The 19486-nt window shown below is 32.9% G+C and overlaps 1 protein-coding gene across 1 annotated transcript in view; it reads left to right on the forward strand.

Annotated features, from left to right (window-relative positions):
- The window catches only part of Smp_140770 (putative protein phosphatase-7), a gene marked incomplete at both ends in the record, with an annotated part of 41190 nt that overhangs the window by 3972 nt on the left and 17732 nt on the right, over positions 1-19486 (forward strand). The window contains 3 exons of the mRNA XM_018795514.1: positions 6120-6247; positions 7665-7755; positions 11677-11819. Coding sequence (XP_018649819.1) covers positions 6120-6247; positions 7665-7755; positions 11677-11819 — 362 coding nt within the window. The remainder of the gene's footprint in view (positions 1-6119; positions 6248-7664; positions 7756-11676; positions 11820-19486) is intronic.

The following is a 19486-nucleotide window of genomic DNA, read 5'->3' on the forward strand; positions in this document are numbered from 1 at the left end:
TTCCTCTTGGATAGGGGTGAGATAATGAAGCCTAACCAAGTAAATCAAAAAAAACAAAACAAAAGCAATAGTGATAAGCAAAGATGGATAGTGGCTAGCAGTGGAATACAGGACGCGCGTTTCGTCCTATTTGGTACTCGTCAGCTGGATGTACCTGCATCTCAGAGTTGATGTTCAAGCTGGGACTCGGACTCAGTACCCTCGCTTCAAACGCCATCGCGTTATCCACTCGGCCACTGAGTCCTGATAGCGAGGGTACTGGGTTCGAGTCCCAGCTTGAACATCAACTCTGAGATGCAGGTACATCCAGCTGACGAGTACCAAATAGGACGAAACGCGCGTCCTGGATTCCACTGCTAGCCACTACCCATCTTTGCTTATCATGCTTGTGAATCAAGGCTATATCGAAGCAATACGCACAGTATGCACATATGCCAATTAGAGACTGACCAGTTGCAGTCCTAACACATTGATGGGAAGATTCAAACAAACAATACTAAGTGAATTTAAAAGCAATAGTGCTTTTAAGTAGTCATAGCGGATGAAGATGAAAATAAGTATTTTAAGTCTTAGCTGATAAGAGATGTACCCGGAGAAGACTATAAATAAATGTCATCAATTAGGGAAGATTTATTTCTCTTTCTAGGCAATATACTATTGATACAATTGCTTAGTTATCGACCGAACATAATTGATTGATAATGAGTGAGTTCCTGTAGTAATCTATTTGTAAACTTTATTGGGATTAGGGAGTTGAAATTTTGTTTGTTCTTTAAAGCCCTACATGCAAATAGATTGTCCGATGAATTTAAACAGGATGATATAAACAAGATTTCTAGATTCTATATTCAAATAAATATAAGTCGCTTTCGTGTTTTTTCATTTATGTAGATCAAGTTGATCATAACCACTCATTAACTAAGACAAGTAGTGGGGAAAGATGCTCTCAACAGTATAGTAAGTAGTAGTTTGTCTTTTCTATTCTTTCTGTTTTCTATTTATTAAAACTGGTTAAACTAATTTTAATTGGTTGGTAGAAGTTGTAACTTCTGAGATGGAGCGATTATCCTTGACTTCTTACTTTCGAAAATTATCTATTTTATCACCTAAAATATGTACCAGGTTGTTATCTGGTTGTCTGGAGAATTTTCTGAATGTATCGCTTCCAGGACATTTGGTCATTTTTCTGCTCGGGTAATAATTAAGTGATATATACTAGGATGCGATTTTCATAAAAGATTACATTTTAAGCTCAAACGCTTACTACATTAACTCGGAATGTTGGGCTATGCCACAGTGAATATGCACATTTTAGAAATCTTTGGATACAGCCAACCGTCAACAAAAACCATCACAGTTGTAACCCCTAGTATTATCCTTGAGACAACCATGTTCATTACTTCAAGAGTGCTAGAAAAGTCAAATAAATATAAAAGTGGCACAAAAATTGTTTCCCTTTAAAAGCGCTTTTAGTCATATTTAGATTATGTAAATAATATAACAATGAAGTATTATTTTTATGTCCTTATTCAGTTACTGAAAATGTAATAAGACAATAAATATTTGTATACCACTCACATTGAGCTTTTTATCATTCACAAGCCAAATGGTTTATGAACTCATTTTTAGCTATATTTTGTCATCCGATGGGCCACTAAGATAAATCTCAGAAAATTGCAAGAAGTTAATCATACTTAAAATGCCCGCACTGTGCAAAATTACAGATCAATGAAGATGCACTAAAAAACCCTATATTCCCGAATCCATTAGTTTAAAACACCACATTGGGAGATAGTTTTATGGTGAAGTAGTTTAATGAGGAAATCAATTAGCTTGCAAAACGAATTTAATAACCAGTAGATAAGGTGTTAACAGATATCAAATACGATCAATAAGTATGAAAAATTAATCAGATACACTAATGTTGGTTCTTCACATAAGTAGTTTTACACCGATTTAAGTAAAAGATCGGAGAAATTCAAAATAATGTAGAAGCCTCTGATAGAAAGTACACTAAACAGCTACATTGTTTTGATTTTAGTAGCTTTGCCAGTTCCTGTAAGGAAATACAAGCCTACAATGATAATCTTTCTATTATCTTGTAAATTACTAAACAGAGTGTGTCAATATTTTTTACTTTCCCAGTATTAAAATGATGGGACAAAATGGAGTTTTCTGTTCGTAACTCAGACTGTAGGATGTTTTGGTACATTTTAAAACAGCTCTTTACTATGATTTCTAGAAAAATTCACTGTACAGGAACGGTTGCATTTATAAAAAGGCATTGATATTTAATCAGATCCACTTTACGTTAAGGAAGAATATAACCATAGAAGGGAGCGGACAACAGGGTCCAAAATGACTTATCATTACGCTTATAACAATACTTTCTTCATCTGATTCAGTCTTCCGGGTTTCAAAATATGATACCTTGAAGGATGTCACAAGCTGAATTCTAAAAATAATCACCAGATATGTTGTATTGAAATCCGTCACTTGGTAGCTCTATGTATAGTGGTCGTTTTTCACATTATTAATTGTTCCTATATGTTTTCTTAATTATTCAATACATTACATACAAATGTTGAACTTGAATAGACTTTCACGAATATAGTTGTTTACTTTAAATATGCCCAACCGATAACGTGCATAGTTTTCAACAAGTTAAGAAAAGGTTCCATAGAATTCGATAAGTTTCCAAGTATTTGCTTTCAATCATTTATTTACATGAAAGCTTAAAAATCGATATATATATATAATGCTTGTGAATTAAGGCAATATCCAGGCAATACGCACAGTATGCCAATTCGAGACTGACCAGTTGCAGTCCGAAACATCAATGGGAACATTCAAACAAACAATACCATGTGAATTTAAACTTCACCCCATTGCACAAGCAAGTGGCTACCAGGACTCAGTAGCTGAGTGAATAACGCGATGGCGTTTGGAACGAAAGATACTGGGTTCGAGTCCCAGAGTGAACACCAAATCTGAGGTGCAGGCACATCCATCTGACGAGTCCCAAATAGGACGAGACGTGCGTCCTGTATTCCACTGCTAGCCACTATCCATCTTTGCCTACAATGCTTGTGAATTTAGGCTATATCGAGGCAATACGCACAGTATGCACATATGCCAATTAGAGACTGACCAGTTGCAGTTCTAAACATCAATGGGACGATTCAAACAAACAATACTGAGTATATATATATATATATAGTTTGTTGAAAAAAACGAACACCCCTTAATGCTTGTGACAAACAATCGGTTGGTGATATACAAGCAACAGACCTGATTCGATACAAAGTTACAAATTTTGATTTAAAACATCCGATTAAATATCTTCATTATCTATACATCCATACAATGATAAAGCCATTAAGATGTCAAAATATCAAATAGAAAAACAATCAATAAAACAGTAGAAACTACTTTACTTTTATTTTCAAGATTAATAATCCACTTCGTCATTATACTCATCATATTTCATAGTGATTAGTTAGGATATTAGAAATTCAGATATGTGATCACAAATAAATTCACTTATCAAGAATTATAATTCTCAATGATTATACATATAAGTTTCCAAGATTACAAGTGTTATGAATTAAAAAAAAGAACAAGGCCGTATGCCAATTCGTTATGATCTTATGTTCGGGTTTTTATCACGTGAATTATCCACCAATCGAAATAAAACTATTCCAATCTTAACATTGTGCTAAATCAATGACGTTCGACCAGTATGAGCAGTCTAGTGTCCTTATTGGTCCGTTGTCCGCCTAGTCCTTCCAATTGAGTCCAGAACACCAATTACAGCTTCTGCTATGCAAATCTATGCAAATCATTTATTTCAAGTATACTCGATTTATATATCTGACAGACAGACCTCATCACACCATAAAATAGAAAATAATGTTTGTACAAGATCAAGCCAAATGTGGTTGTGAACGTGAGATACAATGATCAATGAAGTGAATATAATTTAGGGACAGTAAATTGTGTAATAATAATTCATAGGTCAAAATGAAGCTTATAATAAGATGGATATAGATATACACAATCTAATTACTCAATAGTTATACAATAAGAATATACATAGAATAATCGTCCATTAATAGGTCCCGGAAGTTACCCGTACTTATGTCTTCGCTAGGATATAACAACAAGCTACTACAGTTAATAAATTCCATTAGATATATAAATTTATGAAAGGAGAATCTGTAGTTAATCGACTATAAATTAGACGGTCAAATATATGATAGTAATTATTTAGTCAAAATGAAACTTATAATTTATAATTAAATTAAAAAAGAAAATATTATGAAACAAATATGGTGAAATGGTTGCTCAACTTCGTGCATTGGTTGGAGTTAGACATTAACACCGTTGGATGCCAGCTTAATGGTCTAGAGGTTAAGTGCTCGCGCGCGAGACTGGTAGGTCCTGGGTTGGAATCTCGCGAGGCCGGATCGTGGATGCTCACTGCTGAGGAGTCCCATAATAGGACGAAACAGCCGTGCAGAGCTTCCAGGTTTTTCACAGTGTTCTAGCTTCAATTGATTCATGAATTCAGCTACATATAAAAAAACAAATATTAGTTGAATATTTATTAACGATGTACAAACAAATTTATTAAAGAATAATGATGGAAGTTTGGTAATAATTGGTTCTTACCTCTTCCTAGTAATAATAATAATTAGATTTGCTAAATGGTAGAAAACTTTAAACTACATTCGTTCAAACTGTTTTAAACTAACTCCAAAGTGTAGGAAATAAAATCTGGTGGATGACATTAGAGGAGGCTATACAATTCATCAATAATTCTAGAAGTTTTCAGCTTACATTTTTAATACATAACAATGAAATTTTAAGCTTTTAATTAATGGTACCCCTGAAAACTTTGATTTGATTTCTTAATCTTAGTAAGCTTAATGAAGACCTTTGCTTTTTTTAAAACAAAACATTTTTTTGCCATTCAAATACCATGCAATTAGAAATCGAGCTAGAAACAGTTAGGCTGTCATTATAATGTACGACGATTGATAGATGGAAGGTAATGTAAAATGAATGGGGAATATATCAACGTTTTATTGTTTTAATAGGTACCGTGTCTTTGGTGAGAATAGTTTGTCTTTTGGAAAGTTAACTTTATTCACTTAATCATCATTATCGTAGTTTAATGATTACCTTCAGCATTCTGATCATCACTGTTCTGTATCAGTTATTTCTTGATTAAATTAAACGATATCATCATATTCGAAAAGTAAATTATTCTAGCCTTACAGAAAAGAATTCTGATTATGTCTTAGACGTAACCAATAAAATGACAAAAATTAAGTTATGATGGGTTTTATTTGAAGTGTTTTCCTTAGATATAAATCAAATACAATTTGTCGTTTCGTTTCTGTGAAATTTATTTAAGGAAGTGAAATCTATAGATGACTTAATAGTCTATGATCCAATTAATATTCATACAGGTTTTCCTGGATATTAAATGACACTTTGATGCATGATTTAGGTTGATTCACATCAAAATATATTACCGACTCACCTGACTTCGCTACAGGTTCTTAAAGTTCTGGTAACAAATTGCAAACAGTAGAGTTCACCCACACACAGTACAACTCTTTCATCAAAATACTTACAAACAATAAGTAGTTTATTCTGACCAATTATTTATTTATAAACTTTATATGACGCACTACATCATAAATATGTCACTAAAATTTATATAATTTAATCTGTAGGCAAATATGAATTATTCCTTATGATCACACATTATTACCTTCGTTTGAATTAGTGATTTAGCTAGCTACCTGATAAATTTGTGACGAGTAAACTTGATCCTGAACAATGGACACAATAACTTTATCGACTTCTTTTTCCCTACATATAATTTAATCCATCCAATTACCTGGAATTATATTTTTGTACCACCTTTATATGTGTAAGTCTACACGTTTTAATGTTCTGAAGTTGCCTTCCTTGTTACTAGTTTAGTCTTACGTACCCAACTAAGTTACTGAATATATGGAGTACGGTAAATTTCAAGTTATTTGTAAACACTAATAGAAAGTATTTAGTTAATCTATGAAAAAACTAATTATTCGTTATTTTAGGTTTAGGAGCTGCTCTTCTTATACAAAAATGGTACCGGCGTTATCAAGCACGTTTGGAAGTCAAAAGAAGATGCGCTTGGATGATTTATCAGACATTAGAGTATGCGGGTGAACAAAATCATGCAAAGGTAAACTGTGTTATTATAGTTAATATGAATTTACCAAATCGAAAGTAATGATGAAAAACTTTTTCTGAAAAAAACTTCTCACTCTAAGGTTTGTTTCTTTAAAGGTTACTTCTCCTCAACTAAGTTTTGTAAAAAAAATACGATAATAAATTGCGTAAGTTATTTCTGAACGATGTTCTGTGTTTATAGTTGAATCCCACATGCTACAATCATTGTTAGTTCACTTGTCCTCTTTCTCTCGTTACATAAATAAGTGAGGAAAGATGATGAAAATTGACTGCAATATGATATATATATATATCTTATGTTTCGTTGGATGACCTCAAAGAAATGAAACTGATATACGGTTTCATACAAAATTATTACTTATTGTTCTTGTTGTTCGTAGTAGGTTATTTTAATTATTCTTAAATTGGTCCCCTAAAATCAAATTGATGGATTTAATTATGTCTAAATTACATTGTTTTGACATAGGGAGAGAATTATGCCTTGTTTCCTAAATATACTCGTTAGTGTTCAGTGATTGAAGACATAGGGTGACGTGGCTCAGAATCGTTAAAAATTGATTAGGTGCATTCACTCTTTATCTTACCTTCGATTCTGAGTTTCATAGTCATATCATAATATATCTTTTTGCCAATTCATTCTTTTCAAATATTATTGTTTATATCTGATCTCTTTTAATACTTTTAATACCACCAATAATTCTACTATTGTGGAATTTATTTTGTTCATCTCATCTCGCTATACTGATACAGTTTGGCAGCTTGAATTGATGCACTTGGATGTTAGGTTCTGTGCTGCACATGACTGTTTGGAACTCAAATATACCATTTATTTATTTTAAGTAACATGTGTGTAGCAAAATCAATCTTTGTTTAGAATGTATAGTCCTAGTAATCTGCTTATGAAAATCTAATCCCCCGATTATTAATCTCGATATTCAATTATACAATGTAAAATAGATCCATCTTTCATGTATATCATTAAATGAAATAAACTACTCTTGGTAACTTATAGTTTACGGTTAAGGACTTGCTGTTAGATAAAAAAACTCTAGTGAACGGTTGCTCAACTTCGTGGATTGGTTGAAGTTAGACATCAACACCATCGGATGCCGGTTCAGTGGTTTAGTGGCTAAGCGCTCGGGCGCGAGTCTAGTAGGTCCTGCGTTGGAATTTCGCGAGGCGGTGTCGTGGATGCACACTGCTGAGGAGTCCCACAATAGAACGAAACGGCCGTCCAGTTCTTCCAGGTTTTTCATGGTGGTTTAGCTTCAATTGACTCGTGATTTCAACTATGAAATTACATTAATTTGTTAGTTTTAATTAGTTTTACTAATAAACTCTCAATCTATTTGTTATTAAATTTTTCCCAATTTTCATGATTACGCTGAATCACAATAACAAATGAAAAGCTATACAATCTATTTCATGATCTTATATCTTACGCATCCAATGGAGAAACAATAAACACCGATAATAATTCTGCCAGTCCAAATAATCCAGGTAAGATAAAATTGCTTTGATAGCTGATAATGATCTTTCTGAAAGGTCATTGAAACATGATTTCTTCCTTTTTTTCTAATTTATATATTATTCAAATCATTTGTTATGAAACCAATGACTAAGAAATATTGAGGAAAATCTAAGACACGAATACAAACTTTAAAGAAGAATTTTTCATGGAGATTTAGTATTTTCATAGTTGAAAGCGTGAGTCAATTGAAGCTGGGTTCGAATCTCGCGAGGCGTGGTCGTGGATTCGCACTGCTGAGTAGTCCCACAATAAGACGAAAAGGCGGTCCAGTGTTTCCATGTTTTCCTTGGTAGTCTAGCTTCAATTGACTCACGCTTTCAACTATGACAAACTTTAAAATTATTTTACTTTATCTACATGAACTCATTGAAACTGAGTCGATTTATGTAGACAGATCACTGATGATAATTGCTTATCTTCTGATTTTGTAGTATTATGAGTAATATATATATATGTTTCCAATTATTGATCTGCACTTATACATAAGGTTTACAAGAAACTTTGCTAATCAGTTTTGGTACGTTTATTAAACGGAGTTGAAGCTGATGACAAACAGGGTGACGATTAAGAGCATTAATAATAATTAGTAAATAACCACGTCTGTTGTGAGATAGGAACTCACTGAAGACAATTGGTGAACGGTTGCTCAACTTCGTGTATTGGTTGAAGTTAGACATTAACACCATCGGATGCCGGTTCAGTGATCTATCGATTATGTGCAGTGGCGCGAGACTGGTAGGTCCTCGGTTCGAATCTCATGAGACGGGATCATGAATGCGCACTGTTGAGGAGTCCCATAATAGGACGAAACGGCCGTCTAGTGCTTCTAGGTTTTCCATGGTGGTCTAGCTTCAATCGACTCATGCTTTCAACTATGAAAATAAATCATTGTTAAATTATATTCAGATTACATGATAGAGATACGTTGTAAAAATCTTGTTCACAAATGAAGCATCAGTATAAATTATGTAAGAATCTATAAATAGAAAGTATGTTACAAATAAATAAATCACAGGTCATATGTTTATCTTATTGGTCAAATTAGTATAACCATTGTTGATGATTAACTTAATAAAAAGACTGTACAAACGTTTGAAAATAAAGTGTTTCTGAGACTATCCTTTGCTAAAAAAGGTGACACTCGTACACTTGATGATAAATGTATCTAATTATACACCAAATACATCTAAATCTACAAAAGCAGTTTGATTGGTCATAGGATATTATGAAAGGGAAATGAATAAGTCTATATGCTGTAAATAAACAATTGTTATTACTCGTATTACGTAATCTAGTATTATAACCTAAGTTATTCATGTTCACATTGCCTCACGGAATTAGTACTTTAACAAAACATTTTCATATATATATATATATACGATTGTACAGCTTGATAATAAATTCCTTGAAAAGAGTTCCCTTCGCTGAACTTCGTTTGACAGTGTGTATATTTTGATAGTTGAAAGCGTGAGTCAATTGAAGCTAGACCACCAAGGAAAACCTGGAAGCACTGGACGGCCGTCTCGTCCTATTACGAGATTCCTCAGCAGTGCGCATCCACGATCCCGCACTCGCGAGATTCGAACCCAGGACCTACCACTCTCGAGCCGGAGCCCTTAACCGATAGACCACTGAGCCGGCATCCGATGGTGTTAATGTCTAACTTCAACCAATCCACGAAGTTTTGAGCAACCGTTCACCAATTATCTTCAGTGAGTTCCTATCTCACGACAGACGTGGTTCGAACTCCACTGGTCACTACTTCTCACTAGAACTCCTGGATGTACTTCTCGAAGTCAGTCACTAGTGAGCATATATTATATTAATTATCAGAAGAGGTTTTGTGGAGATTTAGTATTTTTATAGTTGTATATATTGACAAAACCAAGTCTTTTTGTTAGATTTATACATAAAATACTTGCAAACAGTAAATATGTTAAAACTTTATATGACCTATTCGACAACAACAACAACAACACAAAACTGATTGTCACAAATCTATCACTTTTAATTCTATTGAAATATATAAAAATTTTCCTTTTATTATCTTAGATGTAAGGTTTTTAACGATTCCAGAAACTGGTAAGCATTGCTTATGTAACCAACCTGTTGTCAAAACATTGCAATCATACATATAGCTTATGTAATTCATTTAACTTCCAATTCTTATTGTTTATTAGCTAACTATTATTGCTTTGTATCAGTCATTAGATTTCTTTATATCTAAACAATAAATTAATTGGGTGCTTTCGTTTTGACGGTTATGAGTGTGATAGCAATTTGTCTTTATTGTATGAATGTAGTTGTGTTATTATTATTATTTGAAAATCTTATTTTTATGGTACTATTTGTCAATCATCAGTATAAATAATGGTGCTACACAAGATTAATATGAGTATCCCTTTGGAACTAGGTATATGTTCAAAGTTTCGGTCTGTAAATGGAATACATATACTTGTTATATTTTTCTTGACAATATAACAACCACGAATAATATTAACAACAGTGGAACATATATATATATATATATATATATATATATATATATATATACTACTACTACTACTACTACTACTAAAGTAGTCGTGTTTCATTGCCTGTTTAACAATTTTGATGGATATCAGAAGGGTTTTTGTGGATATTATAGTAATTTTAATAGTTAAGATCATGAATCAACTGAAGCTAAACCACCATGGAAAACCTGCAAGCACTGGACGGCCGTTTCGTTCTATTGTGGGACTCCTCAGCAGTGCGCATTCATGATCCCGCCTCGCGAGATTCCAACCCAGGTCCTATAAGTCTCGCGCGCGAGCACTTAACCTCTAGACCACTGAGCCGGTATCCGATGGTGTTAATGCCTAACTTCAACTGATCCACGAAATTAAGCGACACATCCACTATTGTCTTCAATGAGTTACTAACTAACAACAGACCTAGTCGAACTCCACTAGTCACTGCTTCTCAATAGAACTCCAGGAAATACCTCTTTAAGCCAGTCACTAGTGAGCATATGTTGATCAATATCAGAAAGGTTTTTGTGGATAGTATATTTTGATGGGGTTGAGTTGTTTGAGTTGAGAGGTATAATCATATAGCTGTCTTTGTCTTTCTGGTCAACAGCTTCGTCATCAACTTCAGGTACAAATAAGCTTTTGGAATTTCTTTTATGCATAACTAAAAACGTGTCCTGTCGATCTTGAATTCAATTATAACGATATATTTTGGTGGGAATTTTCTGTTGTACTAAACATACAATATTGAATTAAGCTATTAATAATAACAATAAATGATAACTACTATTATACAACTTGATACATAAATCTTCAGATTTCAATGATGCATTTTTTCAACATATAGAGATATGAAGTGAAAAACTCTCGTAAACCATAGAGTGCTTGAGAGTGGCGACGCTATGACGTGAATTGGATTCTACATAACAGTTTTTGTGTCATCCCTCCAAGTTCCATCACTTGAATTTGTTTCAACTAATTAAAAAAGTTCACTAAAAATGTTCTTACTCTACATATCCAGCTTACCACTTAAAATAACTTCAGAAAGTAGCTGTTTAAGGTCGTAATAATTAGATAAATTATTAAAAATATACCTAAGCTAGATCTATGTACATGAGGTCGGATAACCAGGTTCACGACATATTCGTTATTACAAAGGAATTACAATCAAATAATTATTGATAATTCAATGTTTGCGGTTCAAGTAGACATTTTTAGTGGTATTGTATATATTGAGCTAGATGGTTTAAAGCTCCTCAAATACCTAATATACCTCAGAGAACATAACACTACCATAGTTCAGTATCATATAGGATTATATTTTGATTTATTTCTCAATTGATGAAATTACACTTTATTTATAATTTTTATTGGTGTTAGACATTGATGAACCGTTAGATTTAAATATTTGGAATGGTGATTGGTTACCGCCAATACCGTCGAATTATCAAGGCATAAAGTTGCACTTTCCTATAGACATGAATCAAGTTGCCATGATGATGGAATCATTTGTCAATGGAAGTGTAAGTATTGTGTTTTTAATATCAAATATAAAACTGGTAATTATTTATAATACTTAATCAGCTCTGATAGGTATCAATGCCAAGGTTGGACTTTACAGTTTCAAATAAATTGAGCATTGAGTAGAAAGTTAGCAATAAATATATTTCTTGTTATGTCCTAATAGGTAGAAAAATTGCATTTCTGATGTTTCGTGACTTAATACAGTCCACTTCTTCAGAGTGAATAAATAATCGAAATAAATTAACACAAGTTTAAATGGTATAAACTTACGTTAATTTATTTCGGCTATATACTTACTTCGAAGAAGTGGTTTACGTTAAGTCAAGGAGAATCACTAAAAGGATTTTCCTACTCATGGGATATAACAAAAAACATATTCCTTATTATTCAGCTCTGAGAAAAAGTACACTGTTATTGCCATATATATATATATATATATATATATATATATATATATATATATATATATATATAGTGGAATTCATTAAGCCATTATGACAGCTATTTGAGGATAATTCAAGTATCTATTTTTGTATACAAAGGGCAGATTCAAACGGTATTTTCTATTTCTGTAAGTTCTTATTATGTAAAATGGGATTTTGTAGAGTTACCAGTTACATAACTAGGATCCATTTTTCATTGCCCTAATATCAGACTAATTGCAGTCATAATATGTCTTTAGTTTTCTTCAATCTTCAGTGCACATTTAATAATACGATTTGATATTGAATTTCAAATGCTGTTTGTTTGTTGTAAGTGATGGACAAAAGCCGTTATTTTGAAAGAATCATTCAGTTTTCGACCCGCATAACTAATACACCAAGCCTTAGATAAAAAATGACTGAAAGTCCATTTGTGATCTACTTGTATGAGAAGTAATAAGATTGGATAATCAAAGACATATATGGCTGATTACAAAATCTCAACCAATAAACATATTGTATTGTAAAATACATTTTTCTACTGAAAATATGTAAGAATTACAGAATGAAACTTATTGGGACAACAGCTACTAAATTCCAAAATAAAAAATATGGTAGATTGGTTATACATACTTGTGAAATGGTTCAACACTGTTTATGAAAACGAAAACTCACGTTTATTATGAGCCATCTGTTATATCGCGTGCATGCTTGCCCTGTTTAATATATGACGTGATGATCTCCGCCAATTGGAGAGCAGTGAATTATCGATCAGAGCAATGATACATAAAATCGTATGAGCAGTCTTGATTACTTATCAGTTCTACTTTCTGCCTAGCCCAGCCAGTTAAGTTCAGAACACCAATAACAGCCTCTGCAATATAAATCATTATTCTCAAATATACTGGGTTTATATACCAAACAAACTGACCACAACGTACCATTAAATAGAAAATAACATGTGTACAAGATTTGGCCAAATGTGGCTGTGAATAGGGGGAACAGTAATTAATGGACTAGGGATAACTCAAGAATAGTAAATCGTATAATAATAGTCTATAAGTCAAAATAAAGCTGATAATAAGAGGGACACGAATATGAATAGTTTAGTTACCTAACAATTATACAATAGGAAATATACATATCATATTGGTCCATAAACAGTTCTCAAAGTTACCATTCCACGGGATATAACACTTTTAGAAAATAACCAGATTAACATCCAAAGTATGAACAATAAATCTCAAGAGAATTTAAGTTACTTTTAATTGTGGATTATGCACTCCGAGTGTAAGTCTTACATCATACAGAATCAAGTCAGTAAATATTAGAGCAAGTATTTTGGATACTTCTTCCACAGAAGATCATTCAGAACTCTGTGGTAACATCTCAGATTGTGAAGCTGAGAAACCCAGTTTCGAATCAATCAGTGGGTAATATTTCTCTCAATGTTTCAAGTACACTTAGATGATAAATGCCAACTAACATGAAACCGAGGTCAAAGGTTTCCCACCGACTACGTTCAATTACCTACGGTATTTACAATATCTCAAAACTATCCACTAATGATCACATAACTAATATAAAAAGAGATATTTATGAAGACTAGTTCAACTGGAACTGACAAAAATGAATCTGACAATTGATCTTTATAGGCATTTCAAATTTACTCCTAAGTTTTCATATGATTTAATCACTAAAAAAAGTTCACCATATTGAACACTGACTGGTAGGTCCTGGGTTCGAATCTCGCGAGGCGAGGTCGTGGATGCGCACTGCTGAGGAGTCCCACTATGGGACAAAACGGTCGTCCAGTGTTTCCAGGTTTTCCTTGGTGGTCTAACTCCAATTGACTAATGCTTTCAATCATAAAAAACATTTTTTGTATATTCAGAGAAAAAAAAACCCAGAAAACTTCTCATTTTCAATTTCAAAACTTCGTTTTCACAATTTACACCTATTTCCTATTTTAATTTCTATTATATTCATAATAGATAAAAGACATTCTTTATAAGTTTAACTATTCATTCACTTATTTATTCAATGAAATTCAAATAATAAACGTTCATTATTTTACTCTAACTAGGCGTGATCCTAATTAAGATATGATCTGAACTGTTACTGTCCATTTTTTTTCGAAAAAAGTTTTTTTTATTTATTCATCATTATTAAATTATAAGAAAAAAAGGTAAGTTTGCGTGATCATTGAATCCAGGTAAAATTGATCTATTCTACTATAAATAAATAAATAAATACCCTATAGGAAATATATATAAATCAATTTATTAGCTGAAATTTTGTGTTTGAATTATATATGAATACAAAAAAAATGTTTATTTTGAATGGTTTTATAGAAACAAATATGCCCTGGTACGGCCGAGAGTGGGGAGGGCCCGCCCTTTCACTCGAAATGCTCTCACACGGCCTCCGATATATAGCCTCTGCCAGGGATGTCCTACTCACTGCCTTCTAGCGGCGAGGTTGTTCATGATATTGAGAGGACGAAAAGCGAATGTCTGGCACCTTAACCTGTTTGGTGGACACGGAAAGTCTATCTAGCGGGGTTGGAAAACCCTGATTCCAAACCACTGGTCCACATAGTCTCCAGTATCCTAGGTAAACAAAAGGCGTATGAACCAATCATTGGTCAACGGCTACCATGGGACTGCATCTCCTCATGATGCTCCACTGCCTTGTGAATCAAACCTTTAGGTCAAAGGCTCGGGGTGTGGCCCTCTAAGAAAACCACCTGCTTTGGTTTGGGCACCTGGGCAGTATCACAGCCCTCGCACAAATAAATGATATGACGCTTTATGTGGCGCATATGTATCTGGTGCCCCCTTGTACCAATATTTATGTGTTTAAATTAATAAAATAAATGTTATAAGTATATTTATTAAAAAATTAACTATTTACTTACTTACTTACTTACGCCTGTTACCCCTCATGGAAGAGCATCGGCCGCACATCAGCATTCTCCATACAACCCTGTCCTTGGCAATCCTTTCCAGTCGTTATTCATCCTTTTCATATCTGCTTCTATTTCCCAGCGTAATGTGTTCTTTGGCCTTCCTCTTTTCCGCTTCCCTTCCGGATTCCAAGTTAGGGATTGCCTCTTGATGCAGTTTGGTGATTTCCTCAATTTATGTCCTATCCACTTCCAACGTCTTTTCCTAATTTCCTCTTCAGCATCATAATTGTTTACATCAACATATAGATTATGAGTGTATTGATCATTCTATTATTTGAAGTCATCTGTCTAATTTCGTCCATGTATATCTACTAATTAGAAAAGAAATGACAGAAGTAACAACTGGTTTTCATAGATTATATCATGGATTGATCTTAATTAAATAACTATCAAAAACTCGAAAGCACTGTATAGTTATTTTTTTAGTTTGGGACTTCTGAGAAATGCCCATTTGCAACCACAAAAGGAGCCGAACCGAGTACCTTCAATTTCTCACGTTAATAATAAACTTCTGAACCATTGACCCGGCATCCTGCAGTGAGATTGAAATTTCCGGGTTCAGTTTATTCAGAGGTCGAGAAGAGATACAGCTGTAGAGTTTCTTACTGGGATGAAACAACTATCCAGTGCTTCTTGGTTTTCAATCTTTGTCTAACTAAGGACAACACATAATGTAATGTAATAAAATTCACCGATTTCCACAAACCTCCAACGTCAACATTAATCAACTCTCAAAGTGAATAACAATTCAAATGAAAAAGATTCTTGTATACGGAAAGTGAAAAACAACATAACGTGATAAAGAATTATTCATTACTTTATAACAAATCGTCAATTAAAAGCATAAGTCAATCATGACGTTAATTGATTTTCAATATTTCATAGGAACATAGGAACAAATAACTAGTTAATTAACAATCCGTCAGTTGAAATATTCAATTATCATGTCGGAATATCTAACACAATAGTCAGATGTTATGAATTAAACACTAATAATTATGCTTGAAAATTTTCAGCTTACAAGTAATCTTAATGATTATATATGAATTAGTCGTTTCTCATTTTATTATTACTGTGAAAGTATTTAAGATGATTTTGAGATGATGGAGAAGATTTATAACTCAAGTAGATGATTTTGATGGAGTTTTGTTCTCTGAGCTAGATGGTTTGGTCGTGAGGCTTTTATCGTCCTGCTGAACGACATCATCAGCACAAACACTTCACTTCTACCCGAAGTTTGTGCTGATGATGTCGTTCAGAAGGACGATGAAAGCTCCACAACGAAACCATCTAGCTCAGAAAACAAAACTCCATCAAAATTGAACATGATCACAATAAAATAAAAATATTTTTGTTCACCTCCGTTTTCTTTTCTCCTGGCTTCTTTCTTCAACATTTCAACTACAAACTATATTATTGAAGTACTGACAACTATGAAAAATTTCTTCTTTTTGTATGACATTTCTCAGAGCAATTCATCTTACTCGACGAATATATTGAAAAAAATTAATTTATCAGTTTATATTTCGAATTTGTGGTTAGTGTTATACTACTGAAATTAAAAGCAATAACTATAAAACTAGATATAATTAGGTAGATCAGTATTAAATGTTATAACATAATATATGTTATATCATATAGTCATAATATTGACTCGAGTCCTGGTACATAACTTTTTATGATGCTAACCTGCTGTATTAAAGTTTACTGATAAAAATCTGAAAATAGATTTCAATGGTGATCTAACGGCAATCGGTTCATGATCTCAATTAAAACACAACACTCTCTACAACCTTATACAAAGAAATAAATTTATCATAACTAAACACGATAAAATAGAAATGTACATTAAGAAAAGAAAAGACTCAAAACAGCGAAATATTTTGAAATCTTATTAAGAACTAAGGTGCTTACATTGATTGATTACTGAGTAGTGGTTAATATCATGTTTGTTTAGTCCTTAGTTGCAATATGTCTCTTAGTCTAAGTGACTCAACATCGCGCGCACTATGTTTTGACGTTGATTGATAAGGGACAGGAACGCTTGAACCTAGGTTTTGTGTTAGTTGTCACTTATCATCAAGATATATTTATAATCTTGAGTAATCTGGTGAATGTAAACACGCGCCACTAATTCTCCCAGTCTCAGGTATTACTACCTACCCATTCAAGTTTATTTAGGTGTTTGCATACCAGTCGAATTCACAAATTATTAACCAGGTTTTCTAACATGTGGAAAATAATTTCATAAATATCATGGTTAAGACTTAATCTATCCACTTTATTTGTATCATCAGTTGTTGACTTTACAGTCTATGGTCCTATTTTTGGAGTGATAACGAATAAATTAAACAACAGCATATTAGAATCACAGTTATTTGAAAGAAAATAATTTATTAAATACACATGTTTATAACTTCAATAGTTGAGATCATGAATCAATTGAAGCTAGACCACTATGGAAAACCTTGAAGCACTGGAGGGCCGTTTGGTCCTATTGTCCGACTCCTCAGCAGTGGGCATTCACGATCCCGCCTCGCGAGATTTTGACCCAGGACCTATCAGCCTCGTGCGCGAGCACTTAGCCTCTAGACCACTGAGAAGGCCGTCGTCCAACGGTGTTAATGTCTAACTTCAACCGATCCACGAAGTTGAGCGACACATCTACCATTGTCTTCAGTGAGTTACTATCTCACAACAGACCCGGTTGAAAAGGTTTAGTTTTTAATCAATCATTCTTGATTTTATAAGAATAAGCTGGTATCTAAATACAACACATCGGTTTAACCATTTAGGATAAAAAGTTTAGTGATCAAAGATTAGCAAACTTTTTATTGTCTCTTTTAATTAATATTTGCTTTGTTTGTTTATTACATTCACACCCAAATTAGTGATTTTATTTAAGACTAAGCATTATGGTATGATTAGTATTTGCCTTGACCTAAAAAGTTTCAAAAGGTTCACATCTTAAGATGAATTTATTCTAGTTTAATGTAGGCAAGTTCATAATTGAAGTATGCATCCAACTCTTTGACAATAAAGTTCATAACTCAGTAATATCAACCATCTTACAATTTAAGGATAGACTTTAATGAAGATCAATATCAGCGAATGAACATCTTGGAAACCAAGGAGTACTGAACAAATTTTATATTCTAGTGAAAGATTTCTCAACAGTTCACGCAAACGATCCCAAACAAAACAAAATTCAGGATATTCGTATTTCATGCGGTCCATAATGCTTAAACTACTGAATTATTATCTAGGATTGAATTACGATTTTATTGAACCTAGTGGTCACTACATTGTCTCAGAAATTCAAGAATTGATTTTATATGTTATAGTTAGCAAATACAGATTTATTATTAATCATCTAGTTTGTGGAGATTTGTTTAATGTGTGTATAATTTTTATCCCGGAACTATTCTTGACTAGATAGCCCTATAAAAGTCATAATTAAAACTTCTATGAATACTTTCTGATTCACTGATTATATAATACTTGTAAGATCCAAAATAAGCTTGGCTGAAGAATAACGGTCTCGTAAGAGAAGATACTCGTGCACTCCAATCGAACAAGTTGCAAATGTATGCATGGGGGTATTTTCACACAAGAAACCTTCAAAATGGATCTTACAATACTGAACACTAAAATCATTATGAACAGAAATTTATGCAACAATTAGTTAATAATCACGTATTCGTAATGATCTAATACTATGTTGAACTTCCTAAAGCTTTTAACAGTAAACTATCACCTGTGAAATTAATCTATGGTAGACAATCATGAGATGGTGGATATGTATCTATAATATGTTTCTATAGTTTAATCAGATTCCAATTTCAGGATTATTTTTCCTTTATCCATATCATCATAAGCTAATTTATTATCATTTAGCAAAATAATCATCAGTTTTTATGATTTCCAATTGTTGTTATCATTCAAGATCATATTTCTGAAATATTTCAACCGTATATACATGATGACATCATATTAAATAGCCTAGATCGATTTACTTCTAGTTAGCAACAAAAATAAAAACAGTGGTATCCCACCCTTGATATTGATCTGTTACCTGAAACTTGACAAAGTTGGTTTCCTTTCAATAGATATTGTTGTGAATAAAAATATTGACATTTTCAAAGTTTAGAATCAAAGGTTATAAGTGATTATGCGTAAAACGTTTTCATTATGACGCTTTACAGGGTGCTTTTTAAATCCTCGATAAATGCTGGGAAAGTAGTATAATTCAAAATCCACAGGTATATAGGAC

Source organism: Schistosoma mansoni, chromosome 2 (assembly GCF_000237925.1).
Source record: "Schistosoma mansoni strain Puerto Rico chromosome 2, complete genome".
NCBI lineage: Eukaryota > Metazoa > Platyhelminthes > Trematoda > Strigeidida > Schistosomatidae > Schistosoma > Schistosoma mansoni.